Source organism: Castor canadensis, chromosome 19 (assembly GCF_047511655.1).
Source record: "Castor canadensis chromosome 19, mCasCan1.hap1v2, whole genome shotgun sequence".
Classification (NCBI taxonomy): Eukaryota; Metazoa; Chordata; class Mammalia; order Rodentia; family Castoridae; genus Castor; species Castor canadensis.
Genome location: NC_133404.1, coordinates 30,660,271 through 30,684,431, shown reverse-complemented (window position 1 = coordinate 30,684,431; position 24,161 = coordinate 30,660,271). Strand labels below are relative to the sequence as shown.

The window sequence follows — 24,161 nt, the reverse complement described above, 5'->3', positions numbered from 1 at the left end:
TCTAGTTCCTGATTTTAGAGGGAATGGTTTCAGTTTTTCTCTGTTAAGTATAATGCTGGCTGTAGGTTTGTCATATATAGCTTTTATAATGTTGAGGTGCTTTCCTTCTATTCCTAGTTTTCTTAGAGCTTTTATCATGAAACAGTGTTGGATCTTATCAAAGGCTTTTTCTGCATCTATTGAGATGATCAAGTGGTTTTTGTCTTTGCTTCTGTTAATGTGGTTTATTACATTTATTGATTTTCGTATGTTGAACCACCCCTGCATCCCTGGGATGAAGCCTGCTTGATCATGGTGAATAATCTTTTTGATGTGTTGTTGAATTCAGTTTGCCATTATTTTGTTGAGGATTTTTGCATTGGTGTTCATTAAGGAGATTGGCGTATAGTTATCCTTTTTGGAGGTGTCTTTGCCTGGTTTTGGATAAGTGTAATTCTGGCTTCATAAAATGTGTTTGGCAGTTTTCCTTCCCTTTCTATTTCATGGAACAGTTTAAGGAGGGTTGATATCAGTTCTTCTTTAAAGGTCTGATAGAATTCAGCAGAGAATCCATCAGGTCCTGCACTTTTCTTTTTGGGGAGACTCTTGATTGCTGCTTCAATTTCATTTTGTGTTATAGATCTATTCAGGAGATTAATTTCCTCTTGGTTCAGTTTTGAATGATCGTATGTATCTAGAAATCTGTCCATGTCTTTAAGATTTTCAAATTTATTTGAATATAGGTTCTCGAAGTATTCTCTGATGATTTTCTGGACTTCCATGGTGTTTGTTGTTATCTGCCCTTTTGCATTCCTGATTCTACTAATTTGGGGTTTTTTTCCTCCTCATTTTAGTCACGTTTGCCAGGGGTCTGTCGATCTTGTTTATTTTTTCAAGGAACCAACTTTTTGTTTCATTTTTTCTTTGTAAGGTTTTTTTGCTTTCTATTTCGTTGATTTCAGCTCTTATTTTTATTATTTCTCTCCTATTTGTTTTGGGATTTGCTTGTTCTTGTTTTTCTAGGAGTTTGAGATGTATCATTAGGTCATTGATTTGGGATCTTTCAGTCTTTTTAATATATGCACTCATGGCTATAAACCTTCCTCTCAGGACTGCCATTGCTGTGTCCCATAGGTTCTTGTAGGTTTGTGTTCATTTTCATTGACTTCCAGGAACTTTTTAATTTCCTCTTTTATTTCATCAATGACCCATTGTTCATTAAGTAATGAATTATTCTGTTTCCAGCTGTTTGCATGTTTTTTGTCTTTACTTTTGTTGTTGAGTTCTAGTTTTATTGCATTGTGGTCAGATAGTATGCATGGTATAATTTCTATTTTGTTATATTTGCTGAGGCTTGCTTTGTGCCCTAGGATATGATCCATTTTGGAGAAGGTTCCATGGGCTGCTGAGAATAATGTATATTGTGTAGAAGTTGGATGAAATGTTCTGTAGACATCAAGTATGTCCATTTGATCTATTGTATATTTTAGATCTTGAATTTCTTTATTGGTTTTTTGTTTGGATGACCTATCTATTGATGATAATGGGGTGTTAAAGTCTCCCACAACCACTGTGTTGGAGTTACTATATGGTTTTAGGTCTTTCAGGGTATGTTTGATTGAATTGGGTGCGTTGACATTGGGTGCATATAGGTTGATAATTATTATTTCCTTTTCGTCTATTTCCCCTTTTATTAGTATGGAATGTCCTTTATCTCGTTTGATCAATGTAGGTTTGAGATCTACTTTGTCAGAGATAAGTATTGCTAGTCCTGCCTGTTTTGGGGGGCCATTGGCTTGATAAATCTTCCACACTTTCATCCTAAGCCTATGCTTATTTCTGTCGGTGAGATGGGTCTCCTGTAAGCAACAAATTGTTGGATCTTCCTTTTTAATCCATTTTGTCAAACGGTGCCTTTTGATGGGTGAATTAAGTCCATTAACATTAAATGTTAGTACTGATAGGTATGTGGTGATTCCTGTCATTTAGTTGTCTTAGTTGTTTGAAGGTTTGATTGTGTGTGCCTAAGTTGAGGTTATTCTCTACTTTCTTACTTTTTCTTTTCCTGTAGTTTGGTGCTGCCTGTCCTTTCATGGTTATGTTGGGTTTCACTTTCTATGTGCAGAATCCCTTGAAGAATCTTTTGTAGTGGTGGCTTTGTGGTCACATATTGTTTTAGTTTCTGCTTATCATGGAAGACTTGTATTGCTCCATCTATTTTGAATGATAGTGTTGCTGGGTAGAGTATCCTGGGGTTGAAGTTATTTTCATTCAGTGCCCGTAAGATCTCTCCCAAGCTCTTTTTGCTTTTAATGTTTCTGTTGAGAAGTCTGCTGTGATTTTGATGGGTTTACCTTTGTATGTTATTTGTTTTTTCTCTCTTACAGCCTTCAATATTCTTTCCTTAGTTTCTGAACTTGTTGTTTTAAATATGATGTGTCGTGGGGTAGTTCTATTTTGATCTGGTCTGTTTGGTGTCCTGGAGGCCTCTTGCATCTGTATGGGAATAGCTTTCTCTAGATTTGGGAAATTTTCTGTTATAATTTTGTTGAATATATTTCACATTCCTTCACTTGCGCCTCTTCTCCTTCTTTGATGCCCATGATTCTCAAGTTTGGTCTTTTGATGGAGTCGGTGAGTTCTTGCATTTTCTTTTCACAGGTCTTGAGTTGTATAATTAATAGTTCTTTAGTTTTTCCTTTAATTACCATTTCATCTTCGAGTTCTGAGAGTCTGTCTTCTGTTTTTCTGTTCTGCTGTATTGGCCTTCCATTTCGTTTTGCAGTTCTGTTTCGTTCTTTTTTCTGAGGTTTTCCATATCCTGGGTCGTTTCCTCTTTAATGTTGTCTATTTTTGTCCTGGGTTCATATATCTCTTTATTAATCATTTTCTCTGTTTCACTTTGGTGTTTATACAGTGCTTCTATGATTTCCTTTATTTCTGCATTTGCTTTTTCTGATTCTCCATTTTTGTTGTCTTGGAATTTCTTGAGTGTCTCCTGTACATTTTGGTTGACCATATCCAGCATCATCTCTATAAAATTCTCATTGATTACCTGTAGTATTTCTTCTTTTAGATTATTCTTGTGGGCTTCATTGGGTTCTTTGGCATAGTTTATCTTCATTTTGTAGAGTCTGAATCTGAGTATCTGTTTTCTTCATTTCCCTCTGATTCCTGTACTAATTTTTTGCTGTGGGGAAACTGTTTTCCCTGTTTTTTCTGTCTTCCCGCCATTGCTCTTGGTGTTGTTTTTGTTCCTGTACTGTGTGCAGTTAGGTATATTCTGGCTTGTAGTAATAGCACTAGTGATATTTAGAATGGAAGGGTGAGAGGAGATGGAAAGCAAAGAAGCTAAAGGAAAAGGGAAAAACAAATAAAGAAGTAGACAAAAAAACAGAAGAAACAAACAAAGTTTCAAAGATAAAAACAGGGAGAGACAGTGTACTAATCAGCCATAAGCTGAAAAGGCATTAGAGCGGCAGAGAGGATTGAAAATAAAAAATAAAATGATAAAAATAAGAATAAAAGTAAATAATAAGTAAATGATAAAATATATATAAATAAAATAAAATGAAAAAGAAAAAAAATTTTTAAAAAGAAAATCTCCAAGTTCCAATGCTATAAAGTTTCAATCTTAATAATTTTGGTGTTCATCCCTCAGCGTCCAATCCTGGAGATGTCTCAGATGCTGTTCTGTAGTTGTCTCATCAAAGGGGAAAAATAAAGTAGAACAAAACCTCACAAAGGAAAATTAAAAAAAAAAAACCAACAAAGTGTCACAAGTTCAAATGCAATACAGTTTCAGTAAGTTTTTCAGCATGCAGGTGTAGTTCAGTTGTTTTCTCATCAAAGGTAGAGAGAGAGAAAAAAAAAGAGTCTGGAGACAGTTCTGAGAATGGTATCTGCGGCTGTGGCTTGCCTGCCCGCTGCTGTCAGCCTGCTGTTGCTGGAGGTGTTATTTATGCAGATCTCAGGGGTGAGCTTAACACTCACCTGGCCCTGCAGGCTTTGATTACTCAGAGTTCTCCTGTGTGCAAGCTGCTGCTACAAGCTTTCCCCTTTCCAAGCACACTGGGGGAGGTGACACTGCACCCACTTTTTCAGGCCTGCATGTTTGTTTACAACTCACTGGGAAGTGGGTCTTCCCCCCTCTCCTGTGGAGTTTTCCCTCCCTCCACTGCTCTCATAGGCTTTCCTGCTCCTTGTTGCTGGGCACGTGCAGCTGCTCCTGCCCTCTCTAGCCAGGCCCGGCTTGTTTATTTACAGTTCCAGGAGGGATTCCCCTCCCACCCTCTTTGGTGCTCAGTCACCCCACTCTCTTTGCAAAATGTCTTTATTGTTCTTATTGCTTATTATTCAGTTTCTCTTTTTTCCCCGGGTGGAGGTCGGTCTGTCCAGGGGGCTATGCTGCTCTGGCCCAGGGTTGTCTGTGGAAGTACCACATACCGCTTAGCTCACCTGGTCCGCATCTTCCCAAGCCGTCTGGCGGCCTGGGGGCCCTCCTGATTTCTCCGTTCAAGGTGAAGTGGAGATGCTCTGTGCAGGCCGAAGGTGTGGAGGGGTCAAAGTTTTGCCTCTTCTCCGTGGCCTTGCCTGTAAGGTGTGTCCCCAGCGTCTCTCCAAGATTTCACTTTAGGAGGCACAGTTTCTACTTCCTCCCTCTAGCTGCCGACTTGGAATCTCAGCTCTTCCTATTTTCAGAAGAGTTTGTGAAAAATAAATTATTTCTTCTTTAAAATTTTAATGGAATTTAAATATTTAACACAGTATTCATCTGGACCTGGCCCTTTTTTTTTTTTTGGTAGAAAGTTAAAATTACTAATTCAGTTCTTTTTACTTGTGATGAATCTATTTGCATTTTTAAAGACTTACTGAATGAGGTTTGGCAATTTTTGTGTTTCTAGAAATATGTTCATTTCATCTAGGTTGTTTATTGGTTGGAACAAATAAATTAAATTGCTCATAGCATATCCTTATATGCAATATGCTTACATATGCAAGCACACTACCACTGAGTTACATCCCTACCCCTTGTAATCTTTTTTATTTCCATAAACTTGATTGTGATGCTCCATCTTTTCTCCAAGTTTTGACAATTAATGTCCCTTCTTCCCTCCCTCTTTCCCTCTATCCATGTAGCTTAAGGCTTGTCAATTTTGTCTTTTCATTAACTTTTCTCTGTGTTTCTCTGCTTTCTACTGTAGTTGATATTGTTTCCTTTCTTCTGCTTGCTTTGGGTTTAGTTTTTACTTCTTGGTCTCTGTCCTTTTGCCAGATAGACGCTTAAGAAATGAATTTGTATACTTTCTCTCTGAATGCGGGCATTTAAAACTTTAACGTTCCCATTCACTACTTCCTTGGCTCTATCCCATCTGTTGTGTTGATCAAAAACATTTTCTAATTTTCTTTACAGTTTCTTTTACTTGTGAGTTATTTTAAAGTGTGTTGTTTAATTTCCAAATATTTGATTATTTCCCAGATTTCTTTCTGTTACAGATTTCTACTTTAACTCCAATTTGGTTAAAGAACATACCTTTTAAATCTGAGTCTTGTTTAATTGTCTAGCATATAGTCTACCCTGGAGAATGTACCATGTGTACTTGAAAAGAATGTGTCTTCTGCTGTAATATTCTAAGATGTTGCTAGGTCAGTCAAGGTGTTTGTGTGTTTTAAGTCTTCTATATTCTTGTTTTTCTGTGTAGTTGTTCTGTCAATTACTTAGAGTGTTATATTGAAATCTCTATCATTGTTGAAATGTCTGCTTTTCTTCTTTATGTGAAGTTTTGCTTCATGTAATTTGGGGCTGTTTTGCTAGATGTGTATGTACTTGTATTTTCTGCATAATCAATCATTATTATTATGAAACATTTTTCTCTGTCTCATAGTATTTCATAGTCTAATATCTATTTTTTCTAACATAAAGACAGCTACTCTGTCTTTCTTGTTGTTACTACTTGCATGGTACCTGCCCCCATGCTTTTGCGTTCTCACTGCTCATGCCTTTGGATTTCTTATAGATAGCATTTTTAAAATGCAGCCTGACACTTTCTCCCATTTGATTTGGTTATTTAATTTGTTCATATTTAATGTAATTATTGATGTGGTTGTATTTGCATCAGCCAGTTTTCAATTTGTAGTCTCCATATTTTGTATCATTTTCGTTCCTCTGTATCTCTCTCAATGCCTTCATTATCTTCTTGTTCTCTTGAACATGAGGAGCCAACTTTCTCTTTCTGCTTTCAAGATTTCTTTGCTTATATTTGTCTTTCATGATTTGATTTAGATGTGTATAACTTTAGATCTCTTTGTTTATCTTACTGGGGTCTTTATTGACAGCTCCTTGGATCTTCATATTGACATTTTCATCAAAATTTTGCACTTTTTTCAATATTTTTTGGTTTCTCTTTTTATTGGACTCTCATCACATATTTTTGTTTCTATCTTTTTATAGGAATTTTCTATCTTTAAGTCATCATGTCATGTTTTCCTTTGATTCTTTGAACCTATTTGCTTTCGGTACTTTAAACATATAGCTGCTCTGAAGTCATCCTGCACAGAAGCCAACATTTGGGTTCACTTAGCATCAATTTCTCCACTTACTTTTTCCTGATTAAGGATCACACTTTCCTATTTTATATATGTCTTCTATTTTTTCAACTGGATGTTTAAAATAACATATTGTAGTAACTCTGGAATTTTGATTCTTTTCTACCTGAGGATTGTTATTACCATTTATTCTTTAATTTTCCTTGACTAAAAATAGGAAATCCATTTTCCTCATAGTGTATGGTCATACTTACTTTTGTTTTACTTTTTAAGCTTCACTTTTTAGGATTTGTCTCTTGGCTGCAGAGCACAGAGGTCGAACACCTTGAGCTTCAGTCATCAGCTGATGGATCTGTTTATAGATTCAAGAACTCATTTTATTTTATTTTGCGGGGGTGGTACTGGGGTTTGAACTCAGGGATTCACACTTGCTAGGCATGCGCTCTACCGCTTGAGCCACTCCACCAGCCCCTCAGAAGCACATTTAAAGTTCAGGAAGTTTTCAACTTCACACCAGCTATTATTTTCTGGTTTGTCCTCTGTGCACCTATGCAGTCTCCCCATAGGCCTGGAGTGTCTATAAATAGCTCAAACCTTCTCTGGTCTCCCCTGTGCCTCCTCACTATCTCTATAGTCAGCTTGGAATGTGTGGAAAGCCTACTAAATGCCTTTAGACTATTTCACATCCCATGCCTCCTTGTTGAATTTTTGGCTAAGCTGTCCCAACCAGGACCACACCTCAGTCTTGTAAACTCATTATCCTTTCATGTTCAGGATTGCTACTTATTATTGACGCTGCCAGTGGTTGTGGGATTCTCTCTTCATTCTCTGGCAGTGAAGCTGCTGACCTGTTTGCAGCTACCCTGACACATTAGCCACTAGCCAGCCTGGGTTGGAGGATGGTAACTATCCTAGGTAATACCCTAGGCAAGCATGTCATGAATTTCAGCTGTCCTTTAAATTGCAGTGGGCTTTTTTTTTTTAAATCTTTTCTTTAACTAGAAGTGCTTTTCCATTTGGTAAAACTGTTGGTCAACTTCCAGAATGCTGAAATGGCTTCTTGTGATAATTTTGTGCAATTTTATGACTGCCTTTTCAGCAGAGGATTTGCTTATCTAGTAGAGAAGATGGTGCTAATAGTCATCCAAGTCCTAAACAAAGTAGTCTGTGCCCCGGGGTTACAGTCCATCAGTAGAAAATAAAAACCTTAGCTTAGGGTGAATGGTGCAGGAATAGGGTCCAGGTTAGAAAAAAGCAAGGTATGACATTATAGCAGTCTTTTAACATAGTGTCCGTGATGGGGAAGAGGTAGCCTTGTCCCGCTGGTGCTTATATGGAACCTTGAGTGGAATGTGGTGTCCTGGCACAGAGTAAATGTCTTTCCCTAAAATGGCCATCTTCCCTGAGAAGAGCCAATCAGTCTTCAGCCAAGACTTAGTGATTTATGTCAAGGACATAATAGTATTCCCCATGGATACACTGGAACAGATTACAACTACAGACAACAGTGATGAGGGAATGTTGGAGTAGATCAGAAGATTTAATGGGAAGATTAAAGTACATTTTCATAGGGTGCATGTTCTTTGATTAGGCCTTTAAAAATGAGCCACGTGACTGGGCAATATCTAAAAATGTTACCCAACGATAACTTCATTGAAGAATAAACTTTACTGTGACAAGTTTCCAAAAGAAATCCTGATTGTCCAGAAATCTGTTATCCACTTAGATAGAATGTAAACTTCACAAATATCCCAACCAGGTACCTTGCAGTGACTGTAATCATTCTTTTCCCACCCAAGCAGCTGCTGTGGTTCATCAGTAACAGACTTCTGGTTCAGGTTCATCATTGTGTCTCCCTTTCCCACGTAAGAAGTTCTGGCAGACTGAGTTACGTGCCTGCCTAGGCTACGTTATTTGCACACTAGCCCTAACTTCTGTATGCATCAGCATTCGTGTCTGTGGAAATAGTCCCCAGCTACCAATTTTATTTAGACTGTTACAGTATTAATTCATTTTATTTTATTCATTTAAATTAATCAGAATGCGATTTATCTTAATTTTGATTTTGGTTGTAGAGGTTGGCGATTTGAAGGAGCTGCAGACACTAGACATTTCTACCAATCGTTTGCTAACTTTACCCGAGAGGCTTCACCTGTGCCTTTCTCTGCAGTACCTCACTGTGGACCGCAATCGACTATGGTGTGTGCCACGCCATCTCTGCCAGCTGCCCAGCCTCAACGAGCTCTCCATGGCTGGAAACCGTCTTGCATTTTTGCCACTTGGTGAGTGGTCATGGTCATGTGGTAAAGTACAACAGGCAGAGCCAAGATGGAAAATGTTTTCGTGACTTGCAATGATTAGTTCATGTCTTTCTGTCTATCTTGAAGATTGTCTCTCTCGGTCCATTTTTACTGTGAACAAAGCATCATCCTTAGGTAACAGGTAAAATTTATTTCAATTAGGGATTTCATATTTTACAAAGGAAATCAGTGCTGAGATACTTGTTTAGTGACAAAATATATGAGTTATGACAAGGGAATTTAAACATGTTTGTAAGTATGAATTTGACAGAGTATTGAGCGATATGAAAGGATAGCTACAGATACAGCACAAATACATCTTAGATAATGACTGCTACCTAGAAAAATCAATACGGAATATCCTTAATAATTAGTATTGCAGACAACCTGACTACAAAACTTCAAAAATTGGCCAAATTGCCCTTTGAGCTAGAAATGTCACTTTGGCTAGCATATAACATATTATCCACTGTAGATTTCCGTCGTTGAGCCCATCTTGATATATGTCAAAGAACATAGGCCTTTAATAAAGCAGTATATTTATTTCACACAGAACTAAATTATTTTCTTGTGTACAACAGAAGTGCCAATTAAAAAATTAAAATATGAAGTCCTGTCGAACCTCAAATTGCACAACAGCATCATATGATTTTACTCATTATTCTAATGAATAATTTATCTCTGAGGGCAATGAAGTGAATAATTTACTAGTCCCTGAAAGGAAATGTTTTCAACATAATACGTTGTACATGCTATTTCAATTTAAAGTCACTTCATGAAAACTTTAAAATACTGGAGACATTAAAATCAAGTTACATAATAATTGTTAAATTTAATAAAATTGCTTTTCCACAAATAAATTCCATGCTTATAAAACTAACAAAATGAAGTGAAGCCATTTCAAAAGCAAGATATATTTCTAAGAAATTGGAGCTTCTCAACCAGCAAAAACCCTTGTTCCTTCCTATTATTGCTTATATTCTCTCTACAACAAAATTAGAAATAAGGGCAAAATAGTTTCTGCTGGGTATTGAGGGGGTGGGGTGAGAGAGAGAGGGCGGAGTGGGTAGTAAGGGAGGCGGTGGGAGCAGGGGGCAGAAATGACCCACGCCTTGTATGCACATATGAATAATTAAAAAAAAAAAGAAATTGGAGCTTCTTAGAAGAATGAAAAGTGAGAAGAGCATCAAATATATATATATATACTCTATGTTCGTTGTACAGAGGGGATTCATTGTGACAATTCCAAATAGGCTTATATTATACATTGCTTAGATCAATCCACAGGTTTTTGGAACAAGCACAGTGAGCATGCATCAGGTCACAGATCCAGAAATCCAGGTTGTAGCCAGGTTTCCAGCTAGAAAGTGACTTGGAGTAAACTTCCAGGACCTCTGTGAGCTCATTTCCCTTGTGTGTAAGCCAGAGGTGATAATATTTACCCTGTTTAATGTTATGGTTTATGGGTATGAATTATAAAGCACTGTACAAACGTAGGTGACTCTCAAGTGAAAAGATACAGCTTACTTTGAAAATGTTTGCTCTCTTTTCTCATATTCAAGACACTTCCCACCCCATAGTAACCACCTTAACCTGTGTACCACTTCCTTTTTTTTTGTGGGAGGGCATGGCCTCAAACTTGTTACATTTGTCTCAACTCTTAAACTATTTATACATCTGCAGATTCCATCCAGCCCTCCAGAATCTGATTCATGGCCCTGTTCTCATCTTTCACCACCGTGTATACTCTTTTCGGAATGCCATCTAGTTCTAGAGCCTTCATGCTGCCTAGAGTCCCACACAGAATTGAACTTTTAAAATCAATTAACTTTTGCTTACTGCAGCTAGTTTCCATGTCTCCACCTTGCCTGTTCTCCCTGCCTCACTTTTGCTCCTGAGCCATGGCTCCTTATTCCCCTAATCATTCGCTGCCCATTCCTGCCTTTACTTCAGCAGTGACAGAGTTGAGCAGATGCCAAAGTGGTAGTGTATTGGAAGAATAGAGGAAGCCATTCTCCTGGGAACCTGATCACTGTTAACACTTGGGAGTCCCTGTGGATGACACTGTATCATGCTGCATATGTATTGCCGCAGAGAATTTGACTTGCCGTGACTGGTGCAGGCAATAGAAATGGTTGTGTTCGGTAGAAGGTACAGTGCTACATTTTGCCTGACTGCTCCTTTGCCTTGACACTCTCATTTATTTCTGGGCATCTTCTGAATGCATCATGCTAAATGCTAGTATGGCTAAGGAGGTGGGCATCTTCGGTGCTCAATATTTAGTGGTGAGTAGAACTATTACAGAACAGTTCTATGTCTAGATTCCTTATCATCTCCAAAGCCTTGCTTCTGTTCCAAGAGAGGTTTTCCTTTGTGAACTTGTTAATGACAATAAGGACAAGAGGGTCTGTACTAGGCTCTAAGGAGCATACCTCGCGACAGCTGAAATAACCATAACTCCCAAGCCTGAGGACATCTCTGGACATCCCAGAATGCTTAAGAGCTTCCACACTGCTCTGGACACTGTCCCAGCTTACAAGACTTTCAGTCCTGTGAACAGGGAGGAAAACATACAAGCAAGATGGTGGTGAGGCAAATAGGGCTGGTAGAATGGCTCAAGTGGTAAAGCACCTGCTTACCAAGTGCACAGCCCTGAGTTCTGATTTCATTACTGCTCCCCCAAAAAGTTCATTTCCTTGTCAGGCTGGAGGTGTGGCTCAAGTGGTAGAGCACCTGCCTAGTAAGCATGAAGCTCTTGAGTTCAAACCCTAGTACCACCACCAAAAACAAAAAGATGATAGTGAGTTTTGCCTAGTAAGGAAGAATACCAACCTAAAGCAATGCTCTGCCCTGTTCTAAGACTGGATTCTCTAAAAATAGGAAGAAGAAAGGTCAGGGAGCAAATCCACACACTGTTGACCTTTCTATGTGTTTATATTGGATATTCTTTGTAAAGAAGTAGATGAGACAACTGTAGAGCTGCAGTGTGAGGTCCCCCAAAGAAAGTTTCAGGAGAATGGAGACAGGGTAACCCCTGTGAAGATGAAATATCTGCACACTTCTCTGTCTTTGTATTAAACTTTTTGTCTCCCTGACAAAATACCTGACAGAACAACTTAAAAGAAGGAAAGATTTATTTTAGTTCATAGGCTGTGGCAGAGCAGAGCAGCTCATACCATGGCAACCAGGAAACAGAGAAAGAGACTGGTAACCAGGTATACCCTTCAAAGGCACAGTTACCTACTTCTTCCAGCTAGACCTCACTTCCCAAAGTTTCCAGAACCTCTCAAAATAGCGCCTCCAGCTGGACACCTAGGCTTTAATACACAGGCCTGCAGGGGGGGCATTTCATATTCAAACCGTAGCACTCCACTCCTGACCCCCAAATTCTCATGGCCGTCTCATAATCCAAAATACATTTATTCCATGTCTAAGAGTTCTCAAAGTCTTCACGTTGTTAAAAAGTCCAAGTCCAAAGTCTCCTGAGACTCAAGGAAAACACTTAGCTATGAGTCCCCTAAAATAAAAAAAGAAAAGAAAGTTACATGCTTCCAAGATACAGTGGCATAAAGTAAACATTCTCATTCCAAAAGGGAGGAATAGGAGAACATGAAAAGATAGGACCAAAGCAAGGCACAAATGCAGCAGGGAAAATACTGTGTCTTAAAGCTCCATGTCCAGCATCTGAGGCACAGGGCATTGTGATGTGAGCTTCTGATCGTCCGGGCAGCTCCACTTACTTGGCCTTGCCAGTTACAGCCCACATAGCCTCTCTTGAAATGGCTCTGCAGACTGCCTGCAACCTTCCTTGGCAGACATTCCTTGTGACTGGTCATCTCTAACATTCTAGGGTCTCCATTGTATCTTTGGCTTCACTCTCACAGCTTTATGTATTATCCTCCAAGGGACTCCCTGCAAGGTTCCTAACCCTGCCAAACCTTGCCTGGCCTCCAAGGCTTTCCCTTGAAATCTGGGTGGAAGCCTCCATGACCTTGTAGCTCTTGAACGCTGTATACCTACAAAACCAGCATCGCATAGGTGATGGCAAGGTCTTCCCTGGCTCAAGCACTAACCAGGCCTTGTTGGACCATAGCTGCAGATGCCTGTGACTGCCTGGGTGGCTGAATGAAGCAAAATGCTTCTCCAGGTAATCCTGTTCAAGCAGGGAGCCCAGGATCCCTCTTCTCAAAGCAGTGGCTTTCAAATGAGTTAAAACCTTTATACACCCTTGAACCTGTAATGAGTAGGGTCTGGCCAATTCCTGAGGTACCCCAAGGTATCTTTCCCACTGTTCTGATACAAAGTACTTATTTATTGTTGTTGTGCTGGGTGGGGGTACATTGTGACATTTACAAAAGTTCTATAATGTATCAAATATATTATAGTTGAATTCACCCCCTCCACCACTCTACTTTGTCTTCTTTTTAATGATACTAATCTCTGCAGAAATTATGCCTCCCTTAGCTTCAGCTTTACATGGACTTTTCTGCCCAAACTGCAAGTTTTTCAAGTCTTCTTGCTCTGTTTTTTTTTTCTCCCAATACTCACTGTAAACCTGGCCCAAAGCAGCTAGTATTCATCATTACACAGCCTGATTGTTGGACTGCCTTGAAATTTCCTTCACCAGATCAATTAGTTCATCATCTTTAAACTCATCCTCCCACAAAATCTCAGGATATGCCCCAATGTAGACAAGTTCTTTGCCAGGGTGTAACACTCATGGCATCCAGTCCAGTTCCCTATGGAGTCCTTGTTCCCATCTGAAACCTCAGGAACAGTCTTTACTCTCCACCTTGGCATTGTGGTCTCAGTTTGCACTGGAATAGACTATTAAGCTCTACTTACAGCATTCCAGGACTTCTCTAGCCCACTTCTCCATACTTTTCCAAGTTCCTCCCACAAACCAATTCCAAAGGCCACTTAGCCAGGTTTAGTCACAGCAACAGCTCTACTTCCCTGGTACCAGTTTTCTGTGTTAGTCACTTTCCCATTACAGTGACAGAATACTTGAGAGAAATAACTTAAAAGGAGGAAAGATTTATTTCAGCTCACAGTTTCAGAGGTTTTAGTCCATCATGGTGAAAAGGGGAGGGTAAGGCAGAGCAAGGCAATTCACATGGCAACCAAGAATCAGAGAGGAAGAGACCCCAGGCCAAGTATAACCTTCAAAGACTGGGTCCCAGCGATCTTCCTCTAGCTGGGCTCCACTTCCTAAAGTTTCCAAGGCCTTCTAAAATAGTACCACCAGCTGGGGACCAAGTGTTCAACACATGAGACTGTGGGGCATTTCATATTTAAGCCATAGTGGTCCTTAGGTTGTTATGTTGTTTTTTCTTTTATGGGCAGGATGTTTGTTGTTTTAATTGTTTTGCCACCATGGAGACAGGTTTAGAAAGGCAACTCAGTTAAGTTTTAAGAAGATAATAGTTAAGTTTGTGCACTTGAAATCTTTCCTTGAACTCTTCTGATCAACTACAGCCATGGTAATGCTACAAACTATCCTGAAACAGTCACACCAAGTTCATGCTGCTGGTTCTCCCCTTCCTTACACAATGGAACCTTTCTAGAAACAGCAAATAGGGTTTCCTCTTTACAGTTGTTTGGAGATACACATACACTCCTAAAGTTTCCAAATACTAGAGAGCTGCTATGTTTAGCCATGATTCCAAAAGTCTGATACAGGAACTTGAAAGTTTTGTGAAGTGAGTGGTAGGAGCTCTCTGCCTGGGGTAGAAAGTGGAAATCTTACTTGGGGAGTCACTTACTGAGTGCAGTTTATGCCAAAGTTTGACTGAAGGAAAAAGCAGTTTTTATGGAGCATCTTAAAGGGATGTCAGATTATAACTGCTTCAAAAGGCAGCTACAGAAGCTATATGTAAGGATGAGTTGAATCATTTGTAATACTGTTGAACCAATTGCTCTCTTTGAGTATGTTCTTCTTAAGTCACTTGTAACACTGTCAAAACCATTAAGACTCTTTGACTGTGTTCTTCTTAAGATGAAAAGATGCATCAAAAAGGATGCTCCTATTATTACTGTCCTGTGACAATTGAGTGACAGATAAGTCTACAGACAGACTTTGTTCACAGTGGTGACTATCAGCAGAGGAGGAAGAAAGCAGTCACTTGAGCCTAGTGGTATGAAAGTTAATAGAGATCTCAAAACTTGAATATTTGCACTTCATTCAATACAGGTCTGTTGACTAAGTCACTCACAGAAGAATTATGACTCACCTTTTGGCTGTGAAAGTGTTCCTTTTTACCAGGTGCTCCTGGTTTTCCTTGCATAATTAATAAGCCCAATTATGCAGGGATGTTTATTATATATTTAGTGTTGAATAATAGATATAAGGATTGTTAGGTTGCCTATGCAGAAGTTGGCTGTGGAAAAGCTGCTTTAGTCAGTTCTTAGGAAGTGCTGTGTGGACTAAACTCAATGTAGTAACTTGTACGGTTTAAGAAAACAAAGGTGTTTCCATGCTAACAGAATTTTTACTGAATGTATTTAGAAAACTCATGTACTGATGAGTTCTTATCCAAGAACATTTGATGCCTGACCTTGAGATATAGACTGTGCATAAACTGCCATGGAGTAAGCCCAAATGTTAGTAGAAAGTACTAATGAGAAGTTGTGTGGGGTTCCTAAACCAGGCTCAAAATTTTCTCTTAGAGTTTCTAGTGCTAAAGTATTGTTTTCTCAGGAAGAGTTACTCTGTGTGTCAAGGATTCATGCTACAAATGGAATAACATCTCTTTTATTTCTGTGGACTTGATAAAGATATAAAACTTACCCTTTATCACAGAACAGAAGAACACTAGATTTTTGTTTGTTTTAGTAGTTGTTTTACCTTTGGCTGTTTACAATAGCTAAGCTTTGGAAACAGCCCAGATGCCCCACTATTAAAGAATGGATTGAGGAAATGTATTTATATACAATAGGATTTTATTCAGCTATAAAGAAGAATAAAATTTTGTCATTTGCAGGTAAATAGGTGGAACTGGAGAACATTATCTTAAGTGAAGTTAGCCAGGCTCAGAAAAACAAAAAGGCCACATGTTTTCTCTCATTTGTGGAATACAGGCCCAATACAAATACAAACAATATTATGAAAAACAGGTTACACTAAGGGAAAGTCACAGATGAGCAAGGAAGGGTACAAGAAGGAAGTTCAGAAGGTGACTATGGTTGATGTACTTCCTACACAAGAATGAATATAGAATTTTTAAACCTGTTGAAATCAAAGAAGGGGACTAAGATAGGAGAAAAATAGAAGGGATGAACCAATTTGAGTTGTAATACAGATGTACATGGAATACCACAATGAAATACCCTATATAGACCCTGTATAGCTATCTTAAACAAAGAAAATGGCGTTTTTTTGTTTTGTTTTCTTTGTAAAAACAGAGAACAGGAAGGCAAAACGGGTCTTGCCTGGGGGCTGGGTATCAGTGGGAGGGGGGAGGATATAATGGAAATATTCTGTACACATATGTAAATGGAAAAAAATGAGACCTGTTGAAATTATCCCAGAGGTTGGGGGGGGGGGGCGGCGGAGAATGATGGAGGGAGTGAGTTCAACTATGACATATTGTAAGAACTTTTGTAAATGTCACCATGTGCCCCCAGTACAATAATAATAAAAATATTTTTAAAAATTGGCTACCTTGTATAGAAAAAGCATAGGTTATGGAAGATAGTGGTACAGTTTCAGAAACTAGCTCTCAGAGCCATTTTCAAAGCACATGCTAAAATCCCTTCTCTTACTGTAAATAGTGTATAAAAGGTCCGAATTTTTAACTGCACTTTTTCTTTCTATTGCGTGTTCCTGCTTCCTCCATATTTGTTAAGAGAATTGCTGTTTCTGAGTTTTTTTTTTAAACTAAAAAATTTAAGTCCACACCATAAGAAACTGTTTGGACTTCAAACAGTATTAAGACTAGATAGACATTAATCATTTCTTTTTAAAATTTGAATTCAATTTATTTTTAACTGTTACTTAAGAACATAAAAATGGTGCCTATTTGTGGGGTATCATGTATCAGTACATGTATCTGTTGATAATTTATTTATCAATCTCGACTTAGAGATGAATGTAAAGTATACATTCAATTTAACCAAAGTCTTACTTAATCTAAGTCTCTATAGAGTTGTGAATGTATGCACCTTGCCATTTGGAGAACTGCTGCCCTGAGGTCAGTGTAATGGGAATGATTTTCCAAGTTCATGGCCTTAAATAAGTTGGAGTGCTAAAAAGTTTATTCAAAGAAACAGAAAGTCCCAGGAGTTGGAGTTAGGCCTGTGAGTCAAAAGTATACTAATTGCTTTTAAAGGGGACCCAACAAGCATGGGACTAAAACTGTGTTCTGTAAGAATTGTTGGGTAGGTCTCTAATCAAAAGAAATGAAAAAGTGAAAAGAAATATAAATAATGAAAGAGGAGAAATATGGACAAGAAGAAAAGAAAGTCTTGAAAACAATGTTCAAAAACTACTAATGGGAGGAAGTTGGGAGAGAATTAGTCTGTAAATTAAAATCCAGACAGATCTTATTTCAGGAATAAAGTTATAACTCTGGAATGCAAATTTCTTTAAGAAAATGGATATTCAATGCTTCTTTTTGAGCTTTTACAAGCATTTATGACAAAAATTCTTTATCTTTGGGCTGCTTACCTCATCGAGCCTTTTCTGATTTTTTTTATGAGTTCTGTATTTTTCTTTGATTGCATAAGGCTCTTACTCTTGCCTTAGGTTTTCTTAAGGAATTAACAGAATTATTTAATATGGTTCCTGCAAGTGTGGGCCAGATAGTGATTTACTATGCTAAATGTGATGAGAAAAGCCCACATAGGTTAGGTGAGCTTTAGGTGGACCAGTATGTATTTTTTTTGCTAAATTTGGGAGTGTGATTTGTGTAGGAACAGATTAATATGAAGAAACCTAGCTCCGATGTCCAAGGATCAATTAAAAATAAAACAACTGCTACTCATTCTTAAAAGACACAGATGTGAAGTTTAGAAGAATAAATACCGGAGGGCTAGAACCATGAGCAGAATGTTTTCCAGCAAAGGTTGTTTTTGTTTTGGGGGTTGTTTTTTTTTTTTTTTTTTTTTTTAGTTCTGGAACTTAGTTTTTTTTAAAGTAGTGACCAGAATGTGCAGTACCACTGAACTCTGGAAGATGTTGTCAATTGACTTAAAAGCAAGAATCTGGAATTTCCATCAGTCATCATTTTCAGTAAAGTTCTTAAGTTCAAAACAAAACAAAAAAATAGGCCCAAGTCCAACTGAGCAACAGTTGAGGATGCTGTGCAGAACAAAGACATTTTACTCCTTACCCTGCCTGCCATGAGGTAGATGGTCCTCTTGCGTTTCCCAGGTCTGTGCCATGCTTGGCAGTCATCATGAAGTCTCCTTCTCTGAAGGTTCTTGCTGTTTCTTCATACTTCTGCCCTAGAACTAGTCCACCAGCTTTCTGATCTCTTAAAGCAAGCAGAGATCCTTTGTTCATGCTTTGTTCTCCCTAGCAGTGTCTCCTTCAAGTCCCAACTCTGACATCACCCCTGGATGCCTTGGACACAGGCCACCTCTCTCTTTCCTCCAGCGTTCATACATCCTGCTTGGCAGTACCAGCCCTACACTATGTGGGAGTACACTGCTTAAAATGAAGTGATGTGTTGGGGAGGCTCTCCAACATACATCATGGTGAAGCAGACAGATAAGCCTTTCAGTCCCAGGTCTATCATTAATAGCTGTGTGAACTTGGCTATGGGAAGGATATTTAACCTCTGTCTCAGTAGTAAGGTAATATTAGCAGCTGTTTCATAACACTCATGAGTAAGAATTCAGTAAGGTCTGTTTAAAACATGTATCAGTCAATAAGCACTCATAACTATGAAATGAATAGGAACTATCTTTACTCTTTCATTAGACTAAAAGAAAGGACTGTGCGTCTTTATTTTTGTGCCCCAAATCATCTAGCACAGTGTCTAAGCCATTGCTTATAGTTATTTCTTTGTTACTCTCAGTGTGGAACAAAAAGATGCTGAAAGCATGAATATTTAAATCAACAGCAAAGGAAGCCTTTAGCCATTCAAATCCATTGCAACCAATTTTTTAAAATTTTAAGTTTCTCATGAACTACAATTTATAAAGTATCTTATTAAATCATAATTCCCTGTGAAATTTTATTCTTAAGTTGCATAGATCAGAATGACTATGATATGTAAAAGATTTCATGTTCATGGAGTCTGTGTGTGTGTGTGTGAAAAGGTGATTGAAATGTCCTCATTATAAAAGGTACAATGTAGGTAATTTAACTTAATTTTTAAAAATTTGGAGCAATATTCTATAAATTACTCTGACTTCATTGTAGGAAAAACCCACATTATATAGTAACTAAAAATTGTAATTATGACTCATAATACCTCTGACTTACTGAATTACAATAATTGGTTTGACGTTGGTAGAGCATTCCAAAAAAACTGATTTTGGTAGATTGCTTTGAGACTGTAACTTATATTTTCACATCATTTTATTGACAAGAATGCATCATTTACCTTTTAATACAATAACTGAGTTGTGTACTGGTCGGTGTGCAGTGAACACAGATCCTATTCTGTTCTGGCCTGTGCTGTCATTCCATACTTGCTTTTACAACATGGTGAGAAAAGAAATAGCCTGAACACGCAGGAACATTTTGTTCTATCTTCAGCCTTATGGACTGCATATGCCAGAGCCTTGAGGTTGACAAAAAGGAAAAGAATTGGAGTTTGTGCAGGACTCGTAACTTTTGCTAATTTCTAAGTAACAGACCTTGTGAGTCTAGAAGAAAGAAACGGAAATACTTCAGGCACATTACAGCACTTTAAAAAGTCACATGAAAAAGTCCTTTATAGCTTTAGAATCTATGCAGATGGGCAACTTCCTTTATACATTTTATATTTTGAACATTTTTCACAAGAACTTAACAATGTTATGACATGGTATATTTATCACAAAATATTAATAGAAAAAACAAACCACCTCATTAACTGGTAGATAAATGGTCTTTTCCAAGCTCTCATGAGACTGTCAGAGCATGGCCTTTATAGCCTGTGACCTTGCCCAGCATTCAGTTCTCAACATCACCAGCAGGCTGTGCTGTGTCAGCTAAAACTCTTGAGCTGCCTGGTTCTCTTCACAATCTTGCATTCCCTTGTATGATCTTCTCTTTATATTCAAAAGAGGGAGGTAAAAGACTAAGTAAGATGATCAAGCACCAATTATTTTGCAAGGAATCAAACTCTATGCCATATACACTGTCTAATCTTCTTAATTCTGTGAGTTCAGTGTTATTATCCCCATGGTGCAGTAGAGGAAACAGGCTCAGAGCATGTTACTTCTTTTGGAATCAGGATTCAGACAGTGGGGAGTTAGGATTCAGACTCAGTTCTGGTTCCAAACCCACTACATCATGTCACTTCAGCACTGCCTTTTTCATTCTGTGTCACATTGTGCTATTTGGGAAGCTTAAGTGTATTAAAGTACTCATGTCCACAATGACGGTATACTGTCTAATATATAATAAATTTGAACATAGCTAATGACAGTTTTGATTTAGCTTTAACATAAAATAGTTCATCCCATTATGGGCATATATTAAAAAATTATAAAGTGCTCAGGCAAGCCCAATTTTCTGTAATATTAAAAACCTAAGATAAAATGCAAACCAAACAATATTTTTAAATCATTAGCTATTCTTCTTTTTCCTATAAAACTAAGGTAGCAAAGAAGACTAACCTATATTAGAAGTAGCAAGTGTCAACTTTCATTGAACTTTGTGGTGTGATCTTTACATATCACATCATTTAATTTGTGCATGCTCTTTTGTGATATATTAGAGGCGAAAGGTACTTCCTCCGTCATGTCCCATTTTGTGTCCTTGGCTTGAAGTGATGAATCACTGTCTCTGGAGGCTATAGCCTCCAACTCTTCTGTGCAATTAAGGTATAGAAAAGTGTTAGCACCATTTGATGCATGCCAAAGAGAATTCTTTCTTAATTGGCCTTCTACTGTAGCCACACTTCCAAACGAACCACTTACTAATAACAGGAGAATAAAAACTGCTGTATGTTGGAGAAAGCTACTTGCCAAGAATTCTGAATGATGGTTTATAAACTTCATCGTTAATTCTTACTAAACATAGGGGGCAGTTTTATTTTGCCTACTATACATATGAAAAATTCAGGCCATACATCTAGTAAAGTAGAAGAATGAGGATCAAACCCAGGTTGTCTCACTCCAAGTCTCCTCTCTTGCTTTCTTAATGATTAGCATGCTACACACATACTGCTGCATAAACCCAAGTAAAGAATCTTTCCTTGAACCCTCTAGGAGCTCTGAAAGGCAAATCTGAAACGAGATCATTTTCATTTTATCAGTGTAGTTTCAATTTTTTAAAATTGCAAAGTTTTATATATGCTTTTAAAGTCTACAAACTTCTAGTTATGCTTTAAGAATATTTTTATAAATCAGAGGAATAGTGAAGAAATTTCAGTAAGAATTCTTAGTATTATCCTGAGGTCTTTTCTATTGCAAGTGGATTCTGGTATTTATCTGTATTTTTCCTGTATCGATTTCATAAACATACTGCTTTTTAGTTTATTAAAGTAGGGGTATACTATATTTTGGCATTTCTATATTTTGATGCTTAAAAAAGCATAAGTGTAATGATTTACTAAATTTCGCAAGTCGTTTTTATATGATCCTTCCCCTGATAAAGTCAAGGGACCATGTACCGATATGCCAGTTAGCATATGCACTACTGAGGCTCTGCTCAGTGGCTAGTAAGTAAAACAAAGCCACATAAGCCTCTTAGCCCCACCGAGTGCTGATGTTCCAGTGACACATCTTTTCTGGATCACTGTCTGTGTCTTAGTTTTTACATCTTGGCAGTGCGATTTAAGCATAGTTACTCTTTTCTAGAATCTAAATGCTCTTTCTCTCTCTTTCTCTCTTTCTTCCCCCGCCCCTTTCCTCCTGGGCTTAGAGATTTATTCTTCCCCTTTTTAGTGTTACTGAGATAAAGGTGGACTAAAAAGTTTATAAATGTTGCTGAGATGGCTGGATCACCAAGTAGAAAAAGAAATTACTAGCTGTACATTTTATTCCATACATAAGAATAGATTCCAAATTGATTAGGAATCTAAATATTAAAAACAATGAAAAAGTAAAGAAGAAAAATGAAGCCACATAAGCACTAGAGGAAAACATGAATGAATTTTTCTTTAATCTTAGTATCACAGGATTGAAAAGACTGATGAATTTGACTGCATAAAGACTTCACATTTTTTACATAACAAAAGAGCATCAACAAAACCAAGCGATAGTTGAAAAACTGGAAGAAAATATTTGTAACATATGCCAAGATAAGTGTTTTCTCAAAAAAGTAAAGGACAAAAATACCAAGCACCCAGTAGAAAAATGGGAAAAGACTTGGCAGTTCCCAGGTGTATTTTTAAATGTTCACTTACACAGTTTTAACAAGTGTAAATTAAAACAATACTGAGATACCATTTCTTGCCTATCAGAGTGGCAAAGTTTAAAAAGATGACAACATGCTTTGTTTCATGTGGGGAAGAAGATGCTCTAATACATTGTTGGTAGGAATGTAGGTTGCTATACTCTTTTTGAAGGAAATTCTGGCAGTGCCAAAGAATCTACACGTGTACTTGTCTCTTGACCTAGCAGCTCACTTCTTAAACCTATCCTGAAGGCACACCTCTAACAGTTGTGGTGAATACTGAGATGAATTGGCTAGTATACGCACATGTTTCACAGAAGAGAGATCCTTGAAGCTATGGCACCCCTCCTGAGTGATGAACACATCTAACTCTCAGATCGTGGTGTTAAGTATGTTCCCATCCTAGCCTCTGCCCCCGAATTGTCAACCTCACCATTACACCTCCCTGGTCACTGGGATTTGGATTCTGCCTCACTTCTTCCTCAGCCAACAGCCACAGGGAGGTTTTATCCATTCCCACCTCTGCCTAGCTCCTGAGACTCCAGCCGGGTCAGCCCTAGTCCCTAGCCTCCCTCACCCATTTCCAGTCTTTCTGCCCAAGCCAGAAAGGAAATCTTGATATTTAGATTTTTTTTTAAAGCAAATGGTTGTTCAGTGACACCTGTTAAAGCATAGTAAGGAACACTATTGGGGACCAATGAAATAGGTAGAGGGACCACTGCAGTGAGGTCTTGCAGTGAGGGAGAGAGAGTAGGCCAACAAACTACAGCACCTGCAAGTGCAAATTTACAATCAAGGAGCAGCGTGGAGTCAGAGCATGGAAAATTAATTACTAAGAGGTAAAGGGGATGTTGGCTTAACAACCTAACAGGATTCTTACTGGCAATGAGCTGGTGTGATCAGACATCATTTGACAGATGATAGAGGACAAGGAACTTGACCAGGAATCAAGGGTGATCAAACAAGAAGGGAGAGGTTTTTGTTAAACAGATACAGCAGGCTTCCTTGTCACAACTGAATTTTATAAAGAAGTACTCATGTGAATCTAACATGAGGATCAGCAAGCAAAAGTTCGGCCAAGCAAAGAATTTTTTTCAGAGGGCAAATGCAGGTTTGTTTTGGCTCACCCATCAACTTACTTTATTAAAAAACATTTTCTATGGAGAAAGAAAATAAATGACCTCTAGCAAACTTACTCTGAAGTTGAAATTGTCAAAGAACTTTTATGTGGAAGGAAATTTGTTAATATTCTAGGCCTGGTGATTTCATTTTACAGCTTAAGAAATCAAAGTATAGGCTGGCTAAGTCATTTTTCTACAGCCATGTTTTCTGATGCAGAATCTAATATTGCAGCTGACATAATTTTAAGTCTACAGCCTTTTTTATCCAGTATAGACATTTTTGTATATTTCCAATTTTATGTATTAAATTTTATATTTCACATTATAATGGTGCCTATTTAAAGGAATGATAGCTGTTTTCTCTCTAATCCAGATTTAGGTCGATCTCGAGAACTACAGTATGTGTATGTGGATAACAACATCCACCTGAAAGGCCTTCCATCTTATCTATACAATAAAGTCATCGGGTGCAGTGGGTAAGTGTGACTTCACATTTGAGATTTAAAAATAGATGAACTACTTTTGATGATTCTATTCAATTTTGCTTTGGGCCTTAATATGCTAAGCCAAATATCCTTAGGAACTAAGGATTGGACAAGCAATTTAGAATGTTGCATATTGAGTTCAGTTTAATAAGCTATGGGTTCAATCAGTAAATTGTGTATGTTTTCCAGTCAAAAGAAAAATGAGTCTGCCCATACTTTTTCAGCCGTGGAA

The 24,161-nt window shown here is 38.0% G+C and overlaps 1 protein-coding gene across 7 annotated transcripts in view; it reads left to right on the top strand.

Moving 5' to 3' along the window:
• Lrrc28 (leucine rich repeat containing 28) overlaps positions 1-24,161 on the top strand; it is a 136,316-nt gene that overhangs the window by 79,093 nt on the left and 33,062 nt on the right. For 4 of the 7 annotated variants that reach the window (XM_074061575.1, XM_074061574.1, XM_074061573.1 and 1 more), the window contains 2 exons: positions 8,601-8,807; positions 23,818-23,920. In XM_074061575.1, coding sequence (XP_073917676.1) covers positions 8,601-8,807; positions 23,818-23,920 — 310 coding nt within the window. The remainder of the gene's footprint in view (positions 1-8,600; positions 8,808-23,817; positions 23,921-24,161) is intronic. The other 3 variants (XM_074061577.1, XM_074061576.1, XR_012443843.1) reach the window with 2 other exon arrangements.